General features: G+C 32.0%; 1 protein-coding gene across 5 annotated transcripts in view; it reads right to left on the reverse strand.

The window, feature by feature from the left end:
• The window catches only part of LOC149794397 (uncharacterized), a 71031-nt gene that overhangs the window by 12672 nt on the left and 37318 nt on the right, over positions 1-21041 (reverse strand). For 4 of the 5 annotated variants that reach the window (XM_089968579.1, XM_089968578.1, XM_089968577.1 and 1 more), the window contains 4 exons: positions 14983-15129; positions 12861-13037; positions 10083-10220; positions 5932-6090 (listed from right to left, as the gene is read on the reverse strand). In XM_089968579.1, the coding sequence (XP_089824705.1) occupies positions 5932-6090; positions 10083-10220; positions 12861-13037; positions 14983-15129 (621 nt within the window). The remainder of the gene's footprint in view (positions 1-5931; positions 6091-10082; positions 10221-12860; positions 13038-14982; positions 15130-21041) is intronic. The other variant, XM_089968581.1, reaches the window with a different exon arrangement.

Below are 21041 nucleotides of genomic sequence, written 5' to 3' on the forward strand. Positions count from 1 at the left end.
GCAAACACTTGCATAAGTAAGTTTAGGAGAGAAGTGCATCAAACCTCCAAATTAATGCAATTTCTATTCATTTTGTTGTCTACACCTATATATTCACAGTTTCTCAAAGACTGGAGGGGCAAATTTCAGCATTTATTGTAGTGAGACAGTAAAAATTGATGAAAGTGTAACTCCACCAACACAATATGTTTTGCGCTGATGTCTTATAATGTGGAAAATATAACCATTTAAAAAAAGTAATGCAAAGGGAAAGAATTTCATTATTTGGTTAGAAAGGGATATGTACTAAAGGTAATTTGTTTTACCAGCTAAACTAAATGTTTCATCATGAAGTTGATGAAACTAAGGTGGAAAAAAATCAATAATAAATACCTACAGCATGTACCTATATCACAGACAAGTATAAAGATGGAGAAATGAGAATAATGTCTGGTGGGCTCAAAGGTTTTGCTTTACATGGCCACGTGTCTTGAAATGTTTCAAATTTATATACTGGGTCTGCACAGGGAAAAATATTAAGGACTTTGAAGAGGTCGAAATTCAAACAGGAAAGGTACAAAGACATAATAGTCAACATAAAAAGCTCAACAAACTGTCAACCATTTAATTAAAATTTCAAACAATAGAACCGTAAATGGAACATCATACACCCATCCAGTATTTAATAGTTCCCTATGTAGGTAATTGAGTTGTGAGATTACTGACCCAATTGTCTCAATGACCCTGACTGTTGGTCAAGGTGTGCAGTCTTTAACCAAGCTTACTGAGTAGAGTCCATGATTTTCTTATTAGATATACAATTATGGTTATATCTGACCATTATATCCCATGATCTAAACGTTTCTGTATCACCTTGAGTGCAACCTATCCACAATGTTTTGTTAAGGAACTCACTAAAATATAGAAGTTCTTTTGCAAAACACCTTTTTCTCAGCTGAAATGATTTGGGCATTTGATCTTTGGACCACCAAGCCAATAGATCTCTTTCATACCTTAACTTTTATCAAGGTACTAAAGTTATTATGCAAACAAAAATTATATTTCAGTAGAAGTTATCTAGACATTTGACATTTTTACTCCCAAATCAATAGCTTCCTTTGTACCAAATATGTAAGTCATCCACAAACTTTGCAAAGGTACATGGTGAAAAACTGAATTTAGTCTCAGAACCATAATATTTGTTATGTAACTGTGACATTGGCCATTGAACTCTTATAGAAATATTTGATAGGGGTTTTCCTTGTCACATTTGCAAGCAATCCACAATGTTGGTCCAGGCCTAAATAAAGATATTGTGTGGAGACCATATTTCTTCTTTCACTTACAGTGAAATTAACCTCTCACCTTTCGACTGTCAAATTGACAGCTTCTATTTTAACTCAAGGGTAGACTATCTGCAAAGTTTGGTCATATTATGTGATGTAGTAATTTAGTTATTATTTGGAAAACATTTTTCTTCTTTCAGTTAGTGACCCTGACCATTTACTTTCTAACACTGAAATCAACGGAATTCTTCCTTACCAACAGTGCTTGCCATCCAACAAGTTTGATAGCATGGATTGTGTAACATGCATATTTTTCTTCTTCTAGTCACGATGACCATAACCTTTTTGGTTTCATAATCAATTTAGGATTTTCCTTATCTCAAGTGCAAGGCATCCACAAAGTCTAATAACTGCAGATGGTGGACAATTTGGTGTATTGTTCAGAAATAAAATTGGCAACAGACATACAAATAAAGTCATAATATGGTAAGCATATAAAAATGATTAATATGTTTATCCCACAGAGAATTTCTGTGTAGAAGACACTAAGTCCGGGTGTTAATGCCCAGATAACAGGACAATGAACAGTGACACTATGGGAAAAATTTGGATGGCATTGGACTGGATACCACTAACTGGATTTCACATATGCCCTTTGTTATGGGAAAAATTTGGATGGCATTGGACCGGATACCACTAACTGGATTTCACATATGCCCTTTGTTATGGGAAAAATTTGGATGGCATTGGACTGGATACCACTAACTGGATTTCACACATGCCTCTTATTATGTGAAATTTTGGATGGTATTGGACTTCAAACTTGACAGCCTGCATTCACAGTACCTTTAAATAATTTGACTTAAATGCAGTTTTGGCAAACCAGAATTATTTTTAATAAAGTCATAAAAAAATAACTTCATGGTTATATTGAGACTCTAAATAAAAAGAAAACAAGATGCATGGGAACTGAAAAACACCAGAGGCAAAAGTTTTGTTCTGTGCAATTTCATTGTTATGGGAATGTATTTATTGTTGTTCTATTTTTAAATATGTACTAATCTTTATTAAGTGAATGTTAATATTAAAATGTTTTGTATGACATTTGATTACTTTCTGGAAAGTTTCTCAGGTACTCTTGTGGATCTATCCAGGTTTGGTTTTTCTTTAACAGGTGTAACAGAAACAGAACCACTAGCATATTATCATGCTTAAACCTTGGAGACTGAATACAAGAATTTACAATTCATATTTTGCTAAACAAAATGACACAGCTCTTGAAACACTGAGAAAGAACACCAAAGTCCCAGAAGATCTATACATCTACCATAGGAGTTCATATTGTAAAATATCAGAGAATGCATTCTGAAATCATTAGTGTAAATGATACGAAACTACTTGTAAAAGGTATTATGAAAGTTTATACCATGTAAAATATAATGTACAACATGGAATTGTGATACTTGGAGCTAAAATATTACCATCATACTTTACAACACACACATTTGTTATCTTCAGTTTTGTACAAGTATTGAATAGTAATTGCATCTGGTGGTCGAATTTACATTTCAGGTATTTGTTACTTTCCTAAATGTTTTACAATATATTTTCAATACAAATTCCTTTCAATACTTTTTGGACTATGCTAACATATCATTTGAAGAATATGAAAGTATTAGAGAATTCATTCAGAAAAAGTGAAACAGAAGTATTGTGGAGAATTTTGATACAGATTTTGAATCACAACACATGAAGGCACAATATAAATATATCTAATATTAAAAAGAATAGACCAGAATTGTGCTGTTAGATAAACATTTCATTCATATTTACAGGAATACAGGTCAATGATGATTTGCTTCCCTTCCCATTCATTACCTGTGTTTTGTTTTTATGGTTAGAGCAACCACCACAGATGCAGGAGGTCACAGGTTTGAATCCAGTCAAGTCATACCAAAGACTTATGAAACTGGTACTAACAGCTGCCTTGCTAGGCATTCAGCATTAAGAGGTTAGTGTTAGGACTGGTCAACTTGGTGTCAGGATTATGTGACTGGGTGGGATATGATGCCACATGTCTGTGGCATGATGCCCCAGTGCTAGACATCACTATAAACTGCCACACTAGAGACATAGCGATATGACTAAATTTGTTAAAGCTACATTATAAACCTAAATCACATGCACACATTTCTCTTCTATATCTATCAAGTATTATATATTCCTTTTAAATGATACTGAGACTAAACATTTTGTGTTTGGGGAGTTTTACTATCATTAGTTTACTATATTACTACAATTATAATGATGTCAAGACAAAACATTTTGTGTTTGGGGAGTTTTACTATCCTCAGTTTACTATATTACTACAATTATAATGATGTCAAGACAAAACATTTTGTGTTTGGGGAGTTTTACTATCCTCAGTTTACTATATTACCACAATATTACTTGCCAATTTTACCATAAGATGCACAGAAAATTTTGTTTCCTATGTTTTTCTTCTTCTGAGGATTCAAGCACTTCTCCAATGCATTACTATTTATTTATGGCATTCATCAAAAAAAGCCTTTATCAGTCCTGAACTTAAAACCAGATATCATTTAAAGGCTAATAACATTGTAACTAAATCTACACTAGTGTACAAATTTAGTAGAGATGAACAAAAATCTGCTAAACTAGAAGGCTGCTCAAATTATTTTTATCATCAAATCATTATGATTGAAATAAACCAAAGATCTGACCAAAATTAGTCTACATTTCAATGAAAACAGCGGTGGTCATTTTTAGTGTCAAAATGACATGCATGGACTATTTTATAACTTTGGCCACTTAAAACAAGTCAAACACAAAATGAACAGAGATAAATATTCAATTTATTAAATTAGTCTTCCATGTTATTAATTTCTTTCAACATCTAAAAAACTAATATATATTTTTGTAGTATTTGTGTTGTAACATCTGGAATAAACTAGTGCTAATGCATCAGCACACTTCTACTTTGAAAGGAAGGCAGAAAAGTAGTCATGTGTTAGATGACTTGCAAACAACTAAAAGCATGGACAGTGATGATATATGCTGATGATGCAGTCACCACCATCATCATCATCACTGGAAACAATATTCCTACACAAGGCAGAGTGTTATAGTTGAGACATAATTTGTACCTTGGAATAAACAGTCTAACAAGGAACATGCTATTCACCTGAGCATAATGGATGTCTATCTACAAATAATGTAGATCCCTAACGGCCTTCACATAATGTGTCAGCATAATGAATGTCTATCTACAATAACATACATCTATAACTGCTTTCACATAATGTGCCAGCATAATGGATGTCTATCTACAAATAATGTAGATCCCTAATGGCCTTCACATAATGTGCAAGCATAATGGATGTCTATCTACAAATAATGTAGACCCATAACAGCCTTCACATAATGTGCCAGCATAATGGATGTCTATCTACAAATAATGTAGATCCATAACGGCCTTCACATAATGTGTCAGCATAATGAATGTCTATCTACAAATAACATACATCTATAACTGCCTTCACATAATGTGCCAGCATAATGGACGTCTATCTACAAATAACATAGATCTATAACTGCTTTCACATAATGTGCCAGCATAATGGATGTCTATCTACAAATAATGTAGATCCCTAACGGCCTTCACATAATGTGTCAGCATAATGGATGTCTATCTACAAATAATGTAGATCTATAACTGCATTGACATAATGAGCCAGCATAATGGATTTATATCTACAAATAATGTACATCCATAACTGCATTGACATAATGTGCCAGCATAATGGATGTGTATCTACAAATAATGTACATCCATAACGGCCTTCACATAATGTGCCAGCATAATGGATGTCTATCTACAAATAATGTAGATCCATAACGGCCTTCACATAATGTGCCATCATAATGGATGTCTATCCACAAATAATGTAGATCTATAACTGCATTGACATAATGTGCCAGCATAATGGATGTCTATCTACAAATAATGTACATCCATAAATGCATTGACATAATGTGCCAGCATAATGGATGTCTATCTACAAATAATGTAGATCCGTAATGGTCTTCACATAATGTGCCAGCATAATGGATGTCTATCTACAAATAATGTAGATCCGTAATGGTCTTCACATAATGTGCCAGCATAATGGATGTCTATCTACAAATAATGTAGATCTATAACGGCCTTCACATATTGTGCCAGCAGTTCCACTTTGTTCAATCTTCTCATGATTTCATGCAAATGTCATAAGCCCCTGATCTCCCACTACACTCAGGTGACTATTATAGTAGCTGTTGTATTCTAAATACTGTAATTAGTTTAAACCCCTGATCTCCCACTAAATAAAAGTGACTGTTATAGTAACTGCTGTATTTGAAATACTATAAAGAGCATAAGCCCCTATCTACCAGGCTATTAAGGTGATTATTATAGTAACTGTTGTATTCTAAATACTGGCAAAACTAATATATACGGTATATTGTTTGTTACACTTCTTATACCAATGAACATTTTTTTGTCTTGCCTGAAACTTATAAACAAAGGGCTTGTGTAAGTGACAGAACACATTTGTATGCTGGTGCATGTGAAATATAATATATATCTGACTTAACCATGACCTACTCTCATGGCCTTGACCTCTTGTCGTGCTTTCATGCCCTTGAACCCTGCCTGAATCTTAATGGCTGCTTTTTCCACATCTGGATCCTCAAGATTAATATCCATTTCCTCCTCTTCCTTCTCCATTGTCTCCTCAGCTTCTGCCTGGTACTGGTGAGCTTCCTGCAACAACAAAAGATAATCTCATAAGTTCCAAATTACTGCAAGTCACTGTTTCTGATGTGGATATGGGAAGCAAAATTCACAAAACTCGTTAGTCCTGGGTACATTTTATCATTCACAAAGATTTGTATGCATAGTACTGGTAGGTTATTTTTAAGCCGCAATGCTGCTGTTACATGCAAAAAGTTGTGTATGCTAAATCATCTGAATAATACTGAATCTTGAAAGATACTGGTCCTAAACATCTTTCAGTTCATTTTGTACAATGATCATTTAGCTGAGACATATTATAACAATACCTTTTGCTGACACATTAAGTGCTGGTAGATCAAGAACTATGAAGCTACTTGTATTTCATTATTTCAAGATGTCTGCAATTTGTTGGGCTTTACAAACAGATAGAAAGATTACATTCAGTATGCAAATGATATTTGTCAATATGCAAATGTATATCGAAGTGTAAATTAATTATTCTAAACAACAATCTTACTTCAATATGCAACTGAACAGTGAGTGTCAAATTAATGATTCCAAATAACAATCTTACTTTAATATGCAACTGTACAAAGAAGTCTCAAATTAATGATTCCAAACAACAATCTAACTTCTGTATACATGCAACTGTACATCAAAGTGTCCAATTAATCAATCCATACAACAATTTTACTTCTATACACAACTGAAAAGTGAAGTGCAAATTAAGGATTCTAAGGAACAATCTTACTTCAGTATGTAAATGTACATTTGTGTGTCAAATTAATGATTCCAAACAGCAATCTTACTTCTGTATGCAACTGTACATTTATGTGTCCAATTAATGATTCCATACAGCAATCTTGCTTCTGAAATCAACTGTACATCAAAGTGTCAAATAAATGATTCCAACAATAATCTTTATCTGTATTCATCTATGCAGTGAAGTGTCAAATAAATGATTCCAAACAACAATCATTCTTCTGTATGCAACTAAACTTTATAGTGTCAAGTTAATGATTCAAAACCCAATCTTACTCCATTTTTAAATTAGTGTATAATTTTATGGAAGCTGTTCATTAAATTAGGTTTGCTTTGTACAAATACAAATACCGTGTATATTCACATATTAATTGAGTTGAACTACAAACAACAAAGGCCCTGATCTTTTGTCACAAACTGCACCAGCAGATTAGGGTCTATGCTGTTCGTTCTAATGATTACTGCAGAGAAACAGATCTGCCACTGCATTATGCTATGGCAGGTATGGGTCTGTGCAGTTTGCAGTTGAACTTGACTGATAAATCATATGGAAACAAAATAGGTTTACAGTTTATTAAACATATTTTATTACTTAGTATTCACTTTTTGATTTGACAGTCAAGCTAAATCCTACCAACTAAGACAACAAGTTTCAAGACTAGACACTAGTATACAAACTACTATACTAGATATTGGTATAAAGACTACTAGACCAGATACTGGTAAAAGACCACTGGACTAGATAGCAGTAGGCTGCTAGTTAAGATATTGGTATAAATACTAAACTAGATACTGATAAAAGACTACTAGACTACCAGGTAGATATTGGTAAAAAGACTAAAAGATTCAGAGAAAAGAAAACCAAACTAGATATCAGTAAAGACAACTAGACTAGATAGTAGTAAAAAAAACTATCTGACTTCATACCTGCATAATACAGTAATAGGAACTGTATCATACTGAAGTGCTTTATGAAGCTGCATAACTGAACTAATTATAACTAATCTTAAGATTCTGGTGTCATCATACTTTCAGTACATTCAGCATATTAATCACATATATCTGCAGTAAGAGTGTGGCAGTAGCTAAGTTGGTAGAACAATGGAACTTGTAATTCAAGGGTCATGGGTTTGATACCCACCCAGGTCAGCTGTCTCAATCTGTCCTTGGGAAAGGCACTTAGCTCCTGTTTCCTCACCATGACATAAAAAGCTAAATATATGCTGAAAGTGCTATCAAAAACTAATCTACCAAAAACCTATCTGCAGCAATGACCGAATGACCACACTTATTTTAACTAGTAGCCTTTCTTGAAGGGAAAAATAATATTCCCTTTGAATCTACAAGTGACCAATGGGAAAAACAAACAATGCTCCCACTACTTACTTGTGTATTTATTTCTTTACAACCAGTGTTTTTCCTTCTGAAAAATTACCTAGTGTTAGCAGTAAAAAGACTCCTATATTGCAAACATTTCATAAAAGATAGAATGATAACTGAAGTTGTAAATATTAGAATTTGTACATGTTACATAGGGAAGTGTTTCTGTTTGCCGCAAAAGGTTAGGCAAGCTCTTGTCCTGCCAACTGATTATGCAACAACCTAATGAGTTCCAGTCCACTTGAATCTGTTACCCAATACTAGATTGACAGATGCCACAGTTGGTTGAGGGAACAATCTGACCATGGGTCTAATATAAGGGACAGCAAAATGAAATATTAATTGTAAGGGATATATATATATATATATATATATATATATATATATATATATATATATATATATATATATATATATATTGCCTTTCATGTCATCATTATACATGTATATACCCTTTATTACCAACTGATGCAAAGAGACATTTCTCCCTTCCCAGGTAAATGCTGTCATCAAAGCATTAGCAACAAATCATAGATAGAACCACTGCCAAGTATATTCTTGTAATTAGAAGCATCTTTACTATTCAGCTGTAAAAGGATGTTGAGAGTATATATCAATTGGAGCTGGTATTGGCCCATTTGTTGAAGCCATAGCTGCCAAATATTTTTTGTGTGCAAATTACAAAATCAACATATTAACTGTTGTCACACTTCAGCTGCTGCACTCATATGACAAGGTCCTTGTACCTCTGAAAGAGCCTCTCCACAATAAACTGCTTTAAACTCGAGTATGGAAGAGTATACATCCCAAATTTAAAGGCAATGAACCTATCTTAAAGGTCACTCAAGAGAATTTCTATCCTCTATGGATAGGTGGTGTTCTTTAAATTGTCTGAGGATAATGTGCAATGAAAATTAAGGAGGTGGAGGGTCGTAAATCTTGTCTTTATAATAGGTGTCCTTTACATTGAGGTGTCCATTAAGGCAGGTTTTACTACAAGTAATTATTGTGCAGGTTCCAGATATAAAGTGAAGATTTTAGTTTTACTTTTTTGCAAAGTGCACAAGTAAGCTAACTAATTAGAAGCAAGGTAATTGTCTATGCAGTCATTTGTTTCATTGTTCAGTACAATATATAAAGAACTCTATGCACAGCAAATGCAAATATAAACCTTCAATATCACCTTAATTTTGTGTTCAGATAGTACACTATGTTCCAGCAGCATTGTTCATCCCCTCATCTTTGTCAGTTCAACAACATTTTTCCTTAACAATACTGATGACATTGCATATAAAGCTATGGACTGAATGACTAATTGATACTAACTTAAGATAATATGTTAAAGATTCTTATAAACTTTCTTATTTATCTCTTGAAATCATTAAATTCTTTGTTTTGCCACATCCAAAGTAACCTGAGCTGGTAAAAATTCAACATGCTGATACAAGTATTCTCTATTGATCCACAAAGAATAAATGAAGACCAATTTTTAAATCAATTAAATTCGTTATCTGAATTCAACACAGTATACTGTTTTCTGAAATAGAGTCAGTCTTCTAGATTTCCACCTCCCCTTCAATTTCTGTTAAACAGTTGATGTATATTTTGAAAAATTCAGACAAGATGCGATATCAGTAAAACTCCATCTATTTTAATTACTTCATCTGCTTTTATTGAATTAACTCATTGTGCACTGCCTTTACTGTTTACAGCGGCTTTTTCATATATAGTAAAACAAATGCATATATTATTACCTACATGCTTTTTCTTAACCTTCTAATACAAGCTTCTTAATGATGAACTAACCTATTTAGCAGAATAAATAAAAAAAGCTTTACTGAGCATGAAAATTCTATCTACAATACTCTACAACCAACCTTGAACTCCTTTCTACTCTTGTAGCCCTTAAAACTGGCTTGAATTTTGGTAGCAGCCATGTTTAATTCATGGTCAGTGTGATTAATGCTTAATTCTTCCTCTGTATTCTTCTCAACTGGTTTACCCTGGCCCTTTTCCTAAGTGCAAGAAGTAAACGAAACACACACCAGTGAGGGGTGGGTGTGACTGCTAAATATGTTCACCACATTGCTATTTTTTTTCGTCTACAGATTAATTATTTTGTTTACTTAAACTTTAATTACTATATCAGATTATGTATTCAAAAAGAAATTTACAGGAAGTATGCTGTTTTCTCTTGTGTCTTATTTGTAATGGTTACAATATAAATGTGCAGCTTGTCTTTGTCAAAAAAAGGTAAAATTGTGAACACATTCTAAAATAGAAAATGTACAGACAAAATCGCTGGACAAAAGAGAATGCAGAGGGAGGTAACTCAAAGCATTTGAAAATGTACTGCAAAATTATGACTGATTTCAAAATCATGCAGCAATTTAGAAATTACAAATTTTAGAAAATTTTAAACAGAAAATAAATCAGCTAAGTTACCTCCCCTTGTGTGGTTCAATATTAGTCACCGCAAACAAAGCAACACACCCATAACAGCAGCTACATTTAGACCTTTCATTACATCTAACTTCTGGTCACACAGGTGGCCACTAAGCAATGTAATATTATGGGCTTTAATGATTTTGACAAAATTATATTCTGTACAGTACAGTTGTAAACTGTTCATTTCATGGTAATAAATGAGATATTATTCCATGTTAATATATCATTTATTTTATTCCATTTTATGAAAAAGGGACTATATCCAGTTTTAATTTATGTTGTAAAAATTACATTAATTTTATTATTCATTAAAAATTACAGCCATTGCATTTCTTTTTCTATCTTAATTATAACTAATAATTTTGAAAACTGGTTGTTGGTGTAATAATAATAAGAATAAGAATAATAATAATAATAAATACTAATACAATGTAATAATAATAATAATAATAATAAATACTAATACAATGTAATAATAATAATAATAATATCAATACAATGTAATAATAATATTATTATTATTATTATCATTACTATTACTATTATCATTATTATTATTATTATTATTATTATTATTATTATATGTATTATTATATCAAGAGCACCAGTGAAATTCCATCATTCCCTGTTCAATTATCTTACATTATATCCATGCAGGTCATTATTAACCTCATTTTGATTATACAACTACTACTCTCCCAGGAAAAAAAAAATCTAAAATCTATTCATTAGTAAAACATCAACTTTAATTCTCCAGACATAGTCTTTCTCTTTCTAATATAACACTACAGTTTCAACTTCTACCTAGCTTTGAAGGTTTCATATATAATTCTTACCCAAGATTTGAAATCATTAGAAAGTAGTTTGATTTCATGAGAAAATGCTTTATGAGAGGAGTATTTTATTTATACAAATGAAATGACAACTTTGGGGTTTTTTTTAAATTTGCTCCAGATTAAACATGCATATTTCATATTCCTCATCTTCCGACAGCCTCAACAGACTTGTATAAAGATGAAAACCATGTCATATTATTGTACACAAGCAATAAGGCAGTATAAGTTATTATATAAGGAAATGTCAGGTCATTATATGTATATGTGTATTATGGTCATTGTGAATGAATACAATTTGTATATTATTGTACATTGAATGTATGTAAATTTTGCAGGTATATATCAAACAGTGTGACAGATATACATCATATGCCCAATGGTGAAACTGTCATAAATGTTATCTCAACTTTGCTATAAATACATGTTAACTTTCCCATTAAATACAACGATGGCATGCAAGTCATAGTACATTTTGTACACATTCTTGTTCTCTGAACTGAAACATTGCTATCAATCAGTATATATTGTTTTCCAAATCATAATGCTGATAAGTATTTTTATATAAGAACATGAAACAGCAACAAAAGTATTATCACAGTTCGTTTTGCAGGACCTCCTTGTCACCCATTTCTCATCTATTGAAGTCTCTATTTATTTGATAGTATTGTTTTATTTCCTGATGATAAACAATAAATATTGCTTAATAATACACTTCTGAAAATCAATGATTTCTCAGCTGTGTGTGGATTACTGAACACATTCCTAGTTGACCATCTGCAGACACAAACAATAAATTTAATTATGCTACTGTCTGCATTATACATTTTCACCCTTAGATATTGCCAATGTTCTTTCTCCCTGATGAGATATTGTTATTTCCTACTATAAGCAAAACACACACATAATTGGTTTTGCAATGAAACACAAATTAACAGCATTGTATGCAATATGCCCACTGAATGCAAATTATGGTCCAAAAAACTACAATGTTGTTCCAAAGGAAGACTTGCACACCTGGTTTTCTGATGAAATAAAAATTAACAGCTTTGTATGCAATATGCCTACTGTATTGAAATTATAGCAATAACACTATATTTGAATCTATACCATTCAAACTATATCACAATTCTTCAGTTTGGAATGGTTGGTCACCCATAAGTTGCACTGCTGATGTTCAATTTTAATTGCAAAATGCCTAATGGAAAGTATATCTTGATTGTATACACAGCACAGGATATCTGTTAACACTTTCTGTGTGTAACTTGATGAACCAGAATATTTCATAAGCTTGTATATTATGCAAATTTTCCATCCTTTTAGAAGCCATTTCTCCTTAGTACAAGGGTACTATCAAACAGATGATATACAAACCTTGGTCTTTTTCTGTTTCAATTCCTTACGTACTCTGTGACCCCTGAACCCTGCCTGTATTTTAGTGGCAGCAGCCCCTGCACTTGGGTCATTAAGGTCAATATCGACTGTTTTCTCTGTTTCCTGTGCTGTTGATGTTGCTGTTGGGGAAGTTGCTCCATGCGCATGTACACCTTGCTATACACACCAAAGCAAAACAAAGCACACACAATGTGAAATTCAATGAATTATTTCAACACACCGTTCCTAAACATGTGCTAATTCTGCAAGTAGCAATTAATGGTAACATAAATCATTAAGTTTTCCAAAGGATAAAATTGCACATGCCCTTTTGGGTGCATGTGACGTAAATCCAGGTAATCAATCAATCAAAGGATAAAATAACAATCAATTAAATCTAACAAAAATCTGAGACTGATCAATCACAACCATAACTTTATAAATTGATCAATCACTAATATAACTTTATAAAGTATTTTGTTCCATTAAAAAACAACTTTTCAAGGTCGTTTGTAGATAATTTTATTTTCAAAAAGACAACTGTATTATGTACTTTAAAAAATTATTTCAGCTAGGATACAAGGAAGAATCTAAAAGTATTTTAGGAATGATGTGTTTTATAAAATTAAATTCAAACCACGTCACCCAAAATAATGTTGTTATTCAGTACACATGGTGATTCATTAAGGATATACAGTAAAACCTGTCTTGAAAGACCACTGCTATGTAAGACCACCTTTCTTGTACAGATTTATTGATTATATAGTTTTATGACCTGTTGTAAATGACCACCTGTCTTAAGAGACCAATTTTTTGGCAGAAGGGGTGGTCTTTGGGGCCATCCATTTAGTATGTATGCAAAAATCTGGCAAAGCTTGACCCCCTGCATGTACACATGCGTACTTTTTTACACACACACACACACCTGCATATGTACGCTTAACACACCCATTCACCAGAATTCTATAGAACGGCCTATATTTAATGCATACAGAAATGATCAAGAATTTAATAATATTAACATGTTTAATAAAAAAGATAGTCCACCACGTTGAATGTCTGGCTGCATCAAAGAAATAAGCTTCATAACTTTAAAAAGTTTGCCTAGTGTCCACTAAAATTCAAACGTTGACTGAACCCAGTCAAACAGGTTACATATTAGACAGATTATTATCAAGGTTTCACCACCACCCATGCATATGTACATTATCAGTAGACACCCCCATACGCAAGCGTATGCATTTGGGTTAATTCCCCCCCTCCCCCTTCCATGCATGCGTACTAAATGGATGGCCCCTTTCAAGGCAAGTTCCACTGTACATATATTCTAAGACACTTCTACACTTTCAAGTGTTTAATAATTCAAAAGTTTTCATTGCTTCTAAAATATTTTAAAGAACTGTGATTCACTATTTATTATGGAACTGCCATTTGTTAATGCCTGAATGACAGGTGGGCCGAGTTGGCAATCCATCAAATGCATGTAACTAGAATTATAAAACTATACATCTAAAAATAATGTTCAGCATTAAGCTACAACTTTTGACAAATATGTTGGTGACATCTAATTTTCTACTATAATGCTTCATTAATAACTACTTAGACAAACAGAAATTTCCATGACCCATCTCTTCAGCAAACATTTCTTCAATTTTCAGGCAACAGATTGGTTGTTAGTCATCATTTCAAAACATTACATATTAATTTATGTGCCTAGCATTCATTTACAAAGGCAGTGAAAATCCAGTAGTCTCTCATTTGAAAATACTATCTAGGGCCTTTATGAATTATTCACTATAACCAAGAGTTCTATTAATTATGTGTCTTATAGAGGTCTGTAATGTGTTTTCTTCATATTTAGGGCTTTCTTGTATGCTGGATGGAACTGTAGACACTAGAAATCAGTTAAGTTCCATACAATAATAATAAACCTGTAAAAATAAGTGCAAATGCAATCCATAAGTCACACTTTTCCCTTTTTGTTCAAAAATATGACAAAATTGTGATTCTATTTAACTTTTTTTCACATTAACCTTTTTTAATATGACAAGGCAACAAACCAGATAACCACTGGCCCTGACTTGCTCCATGACAATCTGAAAATGGGAAATTTTTAACAAACCTGTACATTCTTCAATTCCTTTCGAGATCTGTGACCTCTAAACCCTGCCTGTATTCTGGTGGCTGCTTCATTGAGTTCAGGGTCATTTTGATCTAATTTGCTAATGGAGTCTTTTGATTCAGCCTCAGCTTCATTCTTTTCATTTCCCTGTAATGTGACACATCAAGCAGCACATGTTAGCAATCACAGCAAACAAAAACTCATATTAGGCAAAAAGCAGGAATTACTGTAAGCCAAATTTCATAGTTAAATTCAAACAGGCTCAAAATATATGTAACACACTTCTCACACTATCAACCACATTTTATTCTGGCTCTATATAACAACCTGAGCTTACCAGCAGGAAATCCTAATTAGAATTGACAGTGGCTTTTTTAAACAGCATATATATAATTAAGTAATATGCAATATTTTAAAATCACTTCTCCACATTCCTTATGTCAACACTTTGATGCATCCATATTATTCATTTTTTATGGTGTTGTGGTGGGGGGGAGAGGAGTTGGGATTTAATCTGGAGCAACAATTTCTCTCATCCATATATTTTCACAATAGAAACTTGAGGAACATAAAGCATTCAGTATTTTCTGAAAGTCCTTGTAAACTTTGTAACACATATTCATTTGAAGATGCAAATATTTATAGGCCAAAAAAAAATAATAATTTTAAGCTGATTTTTAAAGCAAACACAAAGCTTTAATGTAACAAGAAATTAGAGATAAAAACAATTTACGATTTATAAGAGTTACAGTATGGTATACAAAAAGTGGGAACAAAACCAATTCAGAAAATACAGTAATTCAATATTTAAAAAATTTTTAATTGTAAGGCAAGACATATATCTTAATTTTCCATTTCCTTGATTAGACACTTATTCTAAAATTTAAAAAAACATTGAGACACCTTCCTTTTTATTAAGTTAAACAAAGTGATAAATATACCTTTAACTCCTTACTGAGTCAGAATAAATAGACTAAAGTCCATTTTACCATGATATAATAAATATACCCATGCAGTTTTTAAACAAATCAATACTTTAACCAATGTAAAATGATATTTTGAAGCCCATAAATGAATGTTAATTTCACTTAAAAGTATAATTTACAACAGATGATGGCAGACACAAAAATTCTTGAACAAACTGGCCATTTTCCAATTTATTATCACTATGACTGATATTAAATTTCTATTTTCCAAAATTGTTCATTAAAATTGGGGGTGAAAAAATAAAAACTATAAATGCATTAGTTCTACTCAATGCCCTGCCTAGGAAAACCCACACTGTCTTACAAATGGCCATTTTATACAGGAATTTCCCCGTCTATCGTAAGTGATACTTTTAACTGAAACTAATCTTCATTGACGTGCTTCACGCTGTCATGGTCTGTAGTTATGATTTATAATTAGCTGACCAAGTCTGATTATATTCGATTTACTGATACAGATTCTAATTGGAACATATGATTACTATATGTGGGCGTCTCCAGACCAAGTTTGACTATATCAGATGTAATCATACAAATTCTAATTTAAATTGATATCTGCAATTTGCAGGTTGTTGTTGTTGCTTTGGGTTTAACACCATTTTTCACCATATGATAGGCTATACATGGCAGCCCATTCAACTGGTGGAGAAAGAACTGGGAAAAAGTCCAGTAAGAACCATTGACCCATGGGAGTCTACTGGCAGGCTTTCTCAGTCACCAGATCAGGTGTGACTATATTTGATGTATTGATAGTAGTAGTTACTATCACACCATTTTGATGTATCAATAGTAGTAGTTACAATCACACCATTTTGATGTATCGATAGTAGTAACTATCACACCATTTTGATGTATCGTTAGTAGTTACTATCACACCATTTTGATGTATCAATAGTAGTAGTTACAATCACACCATTTTGATGTATCGTTAGTAGTAGTTACTATCACACCATTTTGATGTATCAATAGTAGTAGTTACAATCACACCATTTTGATGTATCGATAGTAGTAACTATCACACCATTTTGATGTATCGTTAGTAGTTACTATCACACCATTTTGATGTATCAATAGTAGTAGTAACTATCATACCATTTTGATGTATCGTTAGTAGTAGTTACTATCACACCATTTTGATGTATCAATAGTAGTAGTTACAATCACACCATTTTGATGTATCGATAGTAGTAACTATCACACCATTTTGATGTATCATTAGTAGTAGTTACTATCACACCATTTTGATGTATCAATAGTAGTAGTTACAATCACACCATTTTGATGTATCGATAGTAGTAACTATCACACCATTTTGATGTATCGTTAGTAGTAGTTACTATCACACCATTTTGATGTATCAATAGTAGTAGTTACAATCACACCATTTTGATGTATCGTTAGTAGTAGTTACTATCACACCATTTTGATGTATCGATAGTAGTAGCTATCACACCATTTGATGTATCGATAGCAGTAGTTACTATCACACCTTTCTGATGGTTTGATAATACCTCGTACTGGCAAAAAAATGATCACACTTCATTTTGTTTCCATTGACTTAGTGTATAGTCAATCTTTTTTCATTAGGTAGATTAAAACTATTAAAGTAACATATTTTTTTCAATGATTGGTATATATTAAAGTAATCTAATTTTGTCACTGATTGGTGTATATTAAAGTAATCTAATTTTGTCACTGATTGGTGTATATTAAAGTAATCTAGTTTTGTCACTGAATGGTGTATATTAAAGTAATCTAGTTTTGTCACTGATTGGTGTATTATAAAGTAATGTAGTTCTGTCACTGATTGGTGTATATTCAAGCAATCTAGTTTTGTCACTGATTGGTGTATATTCAAGCAATCTAGTTTTGTCATTGATTGGTGTATATTAAAGTAATCTAGTTTTGTCACTGATTGGTGTATATTAATCTAGTTTTGTCATTGACTGGTGTATATTAAAGCAATCTAGTTTTGTCACTGATTGGTGTATATTAAAGTAATCTAGTTTTGTCATTGACTGGAGTACATTAAAGTAACCTAGTTTTGTCACTGATTGGTGTATATTAAAGTAATCTAGTTTAGTCACTGATTGGTGTATATTAAAGTAATCTAGCTTTGTTACTGATTGGTGTATATTAAAGTAATCCAGTTTTGTCACTGATTGGTGTATATTCAAGGAATCTAGTTTTGTCACTGATTGGTGTATATTAAAGTAATCTAGTTTTGTCACTGACTGGTGTATATTAATCTAGTTTTGTCACTGATTGTTGTATATTCAAGCAATCTAGTTTTGTCACTGATTGGTGTATATTAAAGTAACCTAGTTTTGTCACTGATTGGTGTATATTAAAGTAATCTAGTTTTGTCATTGACTGGTGTATATTAAAGTAATCTAGCTTTGTTACTGATTGGTGTATATTAAAGTAATCTAGTTTTGTCACTGACTGGTGTATATTAAAATAATCTAGTTTTGTCACTGACTGTGTGTATATTAATCTAGTTTTGTCACTGACTGGTGTATATGAAAGTAATCTAGTTTTGTCACTGACTCGTGTATATTAAAGTAATCTAGTTTTGTCACTGACTGGTGTATATTAAAGCAATCTAGTTTTGCCACTGATTGGTGTATATTAAAGTAACCTAGTTTTGTCACTGATTGGTGTATATTAAAGTAATCTAGTTTTGTCATTGACTGGTGTATATTAAAGTAATCTAGCTTTGTTACTGATTGGTGTATATTAAAGTAATCTAGTTTTGTCACTGACTGGTGTATATTAAAATAATCTAGTTTTGTCACTGACTGTGTGTATATTAATCTAGTTTTGTCACTGACTGGTGTATATGAAAGTAATCTAGTTTTGTCACTGACTGGTGTATATTAAAGTAATCTAGTTTTGTCACTGACTGGTGTATATTAAAGCAATCTAGTTTTGCCACTGATTGGTGTATATTAAAGCAATCTAATTTTGTCACTGATTGGTGTATATTAAAGTAATCTAGTTTTGTCACTGACTGGTGTATATTAAAGTAATCTAGTTTTGTCACTGACTGGTGTATATTAAAGCAATCTAGTTTTGCCACTGATTGGTGTATATTAAAGCAATCTAATTTTGTCACTGATTGGTGTATATTAAAGTACACTAGCTTCAAACTCTGTATTCTCATTAAGAAAACAGAGGAAGATAAAATAACATGTTTATATTCCATACAAGATGCAATTTGCATTGACCATAATTGCAGACTGAATTGAATGATACAATATTCTCCCATTAAATTAAATGAATCTCCCTTTTCAATAAATTAAATTTTGGTACTGTAAATAGATCTCACTCATTTTTTCTCACTCAAGCACATACATTTACATGAACATGCTCTAAATTACATTACCTTTATGAACAGCACTAAGAAAATATTGATAGTGAATTTGATAATTATAATACATGCCATGAATGAATAACTTGGATGCAATGAAATCAAACAGAAACCATGAAATATGAAGAAAGAAATGTTTAACAACTGGAACGGATTAAGAAAAGCAACTCAGAAACCATGAAAATCATGAAGTATTGTAAAGTAGTTTCAACTCCATTCACAGCATCACTGATAATATTACTATTTCAAGGTTGCAAATGTATTGTCATCAAATTTCATACCATAAGATCATAAAGTCAAGAATGTCACTTTCACTGCCATGGTAACGTATACCATGACAACATAAATATAGGTAATAAATATATTCACCTGTCCAAAAATGAAAAAATAAAATGACTTCCTGATTAAAAGCTATATAAAGGTAGCACAATGTTACATGTCATTGCCTAGGCTGCATGTGCTATGACAACAAGACATTACATGTCAAAGATGCCATTACCCTAGCAACATGTATCCTAGCAACATGATTTAAAAAAATGAAGAAAGCTTGGGTAACATTCACCTTGGAAACATAATTAAAGGTTAATGGATTTTTAACATTTGATTCTGCAAATCTGGAATAGTAGGCATCTCTGCAACATACACTTTGACAACAAGATTTTAAGGTGGAGAATGTTGTGGGTTATTAGTACAAGTAAAAATAACTGCAAGAAACTGTGACTGGCAATGTCAAATAAGACAACAAAAATGAGTCACAAGGTCAAACAGGTTGCAAAGACAATAAACAAACAAACAATTTAACACAACCAAAGGTAAACATGATTCACCTGATGCCATCCTCAATGTCTCTTTGTCCATTCAAAAGCTTCTTATTTTCCACTATAATCTAAATGTAGCTTTTGTGAAGAGTTCTTTAATACTGCATTTATCATTTCATACAAAATTACTAAATATTCAGACTGTTGTAAAAGTAAAGCAGGAAAACTTGTACTAAAGCCTAAAAGTATTGACAGCTGCCTAGATTTGTGTCCAGTAACCCTGAAGAAGCATGCCATCTGTCAAGTATTATCATGACAAGTTATCATTTTTAATCTTATACATTTCTATCAAGAACATTTCATCTGAATATGAAAAGTCCTAATTTTGCTCTTTAACTTGTTCTTTCTTTCTCTTGATCCTATTTCTTAAATTTTTTTCAGTAGCTCCCTGTGTAATTATCACTGAATACAATGATTACAAAGTGTGTTTATAAATGCCCTCTGTAAAGTTACTTTAACAGTTTTTAAAACCTTATGAATGAAGGGTAGTTATGTTCCGAAATACAAGAAGGTCATTGAATTTCCTTCAAACACATCAAATTTGGGCTCCCAAGTAGAATTAGTTATTTAAAACCTTTATGAAAACAGAAAAGAAGAGATAAAAATATCAGTCAATAAAAAATGAATTCATTTCTTTATTATAATTTGCATTTTTTCAGAGGAAAAACACCCCCAACACTTGATCGAACAAAAATATGTTCTCAACATTAAACAAACAATTTTCCAAAATTAATGCAAAGGTTATACATTTATATTACAACATTCATACATAGAACTAAGGAAAAAGTGGTGGTAGGTCAAGATTTTGTGAGAAACATGATTAAACGGGTGAATTCATATTTCTTTTATGCAGTTAACTGGACTTGTAAATAATGAAAATAT

The sequence above is a fragment of the Sinohyriopsis cumingii genome, chromosome 8, assembly GCF_028554795.1.
Source record: "Sinohyriopsis cumingii isolate HCF-2022 chromosome 8, ASM2855479v2, whole genome shotgun sequence".
Classification (NCBI taxonomy): Eukaryota; Metazoa; Mollusca; class Bivalvia; order Unionida; family Unionidae; genus Sinohyriopsis; species Sinohyriopsis cumingii.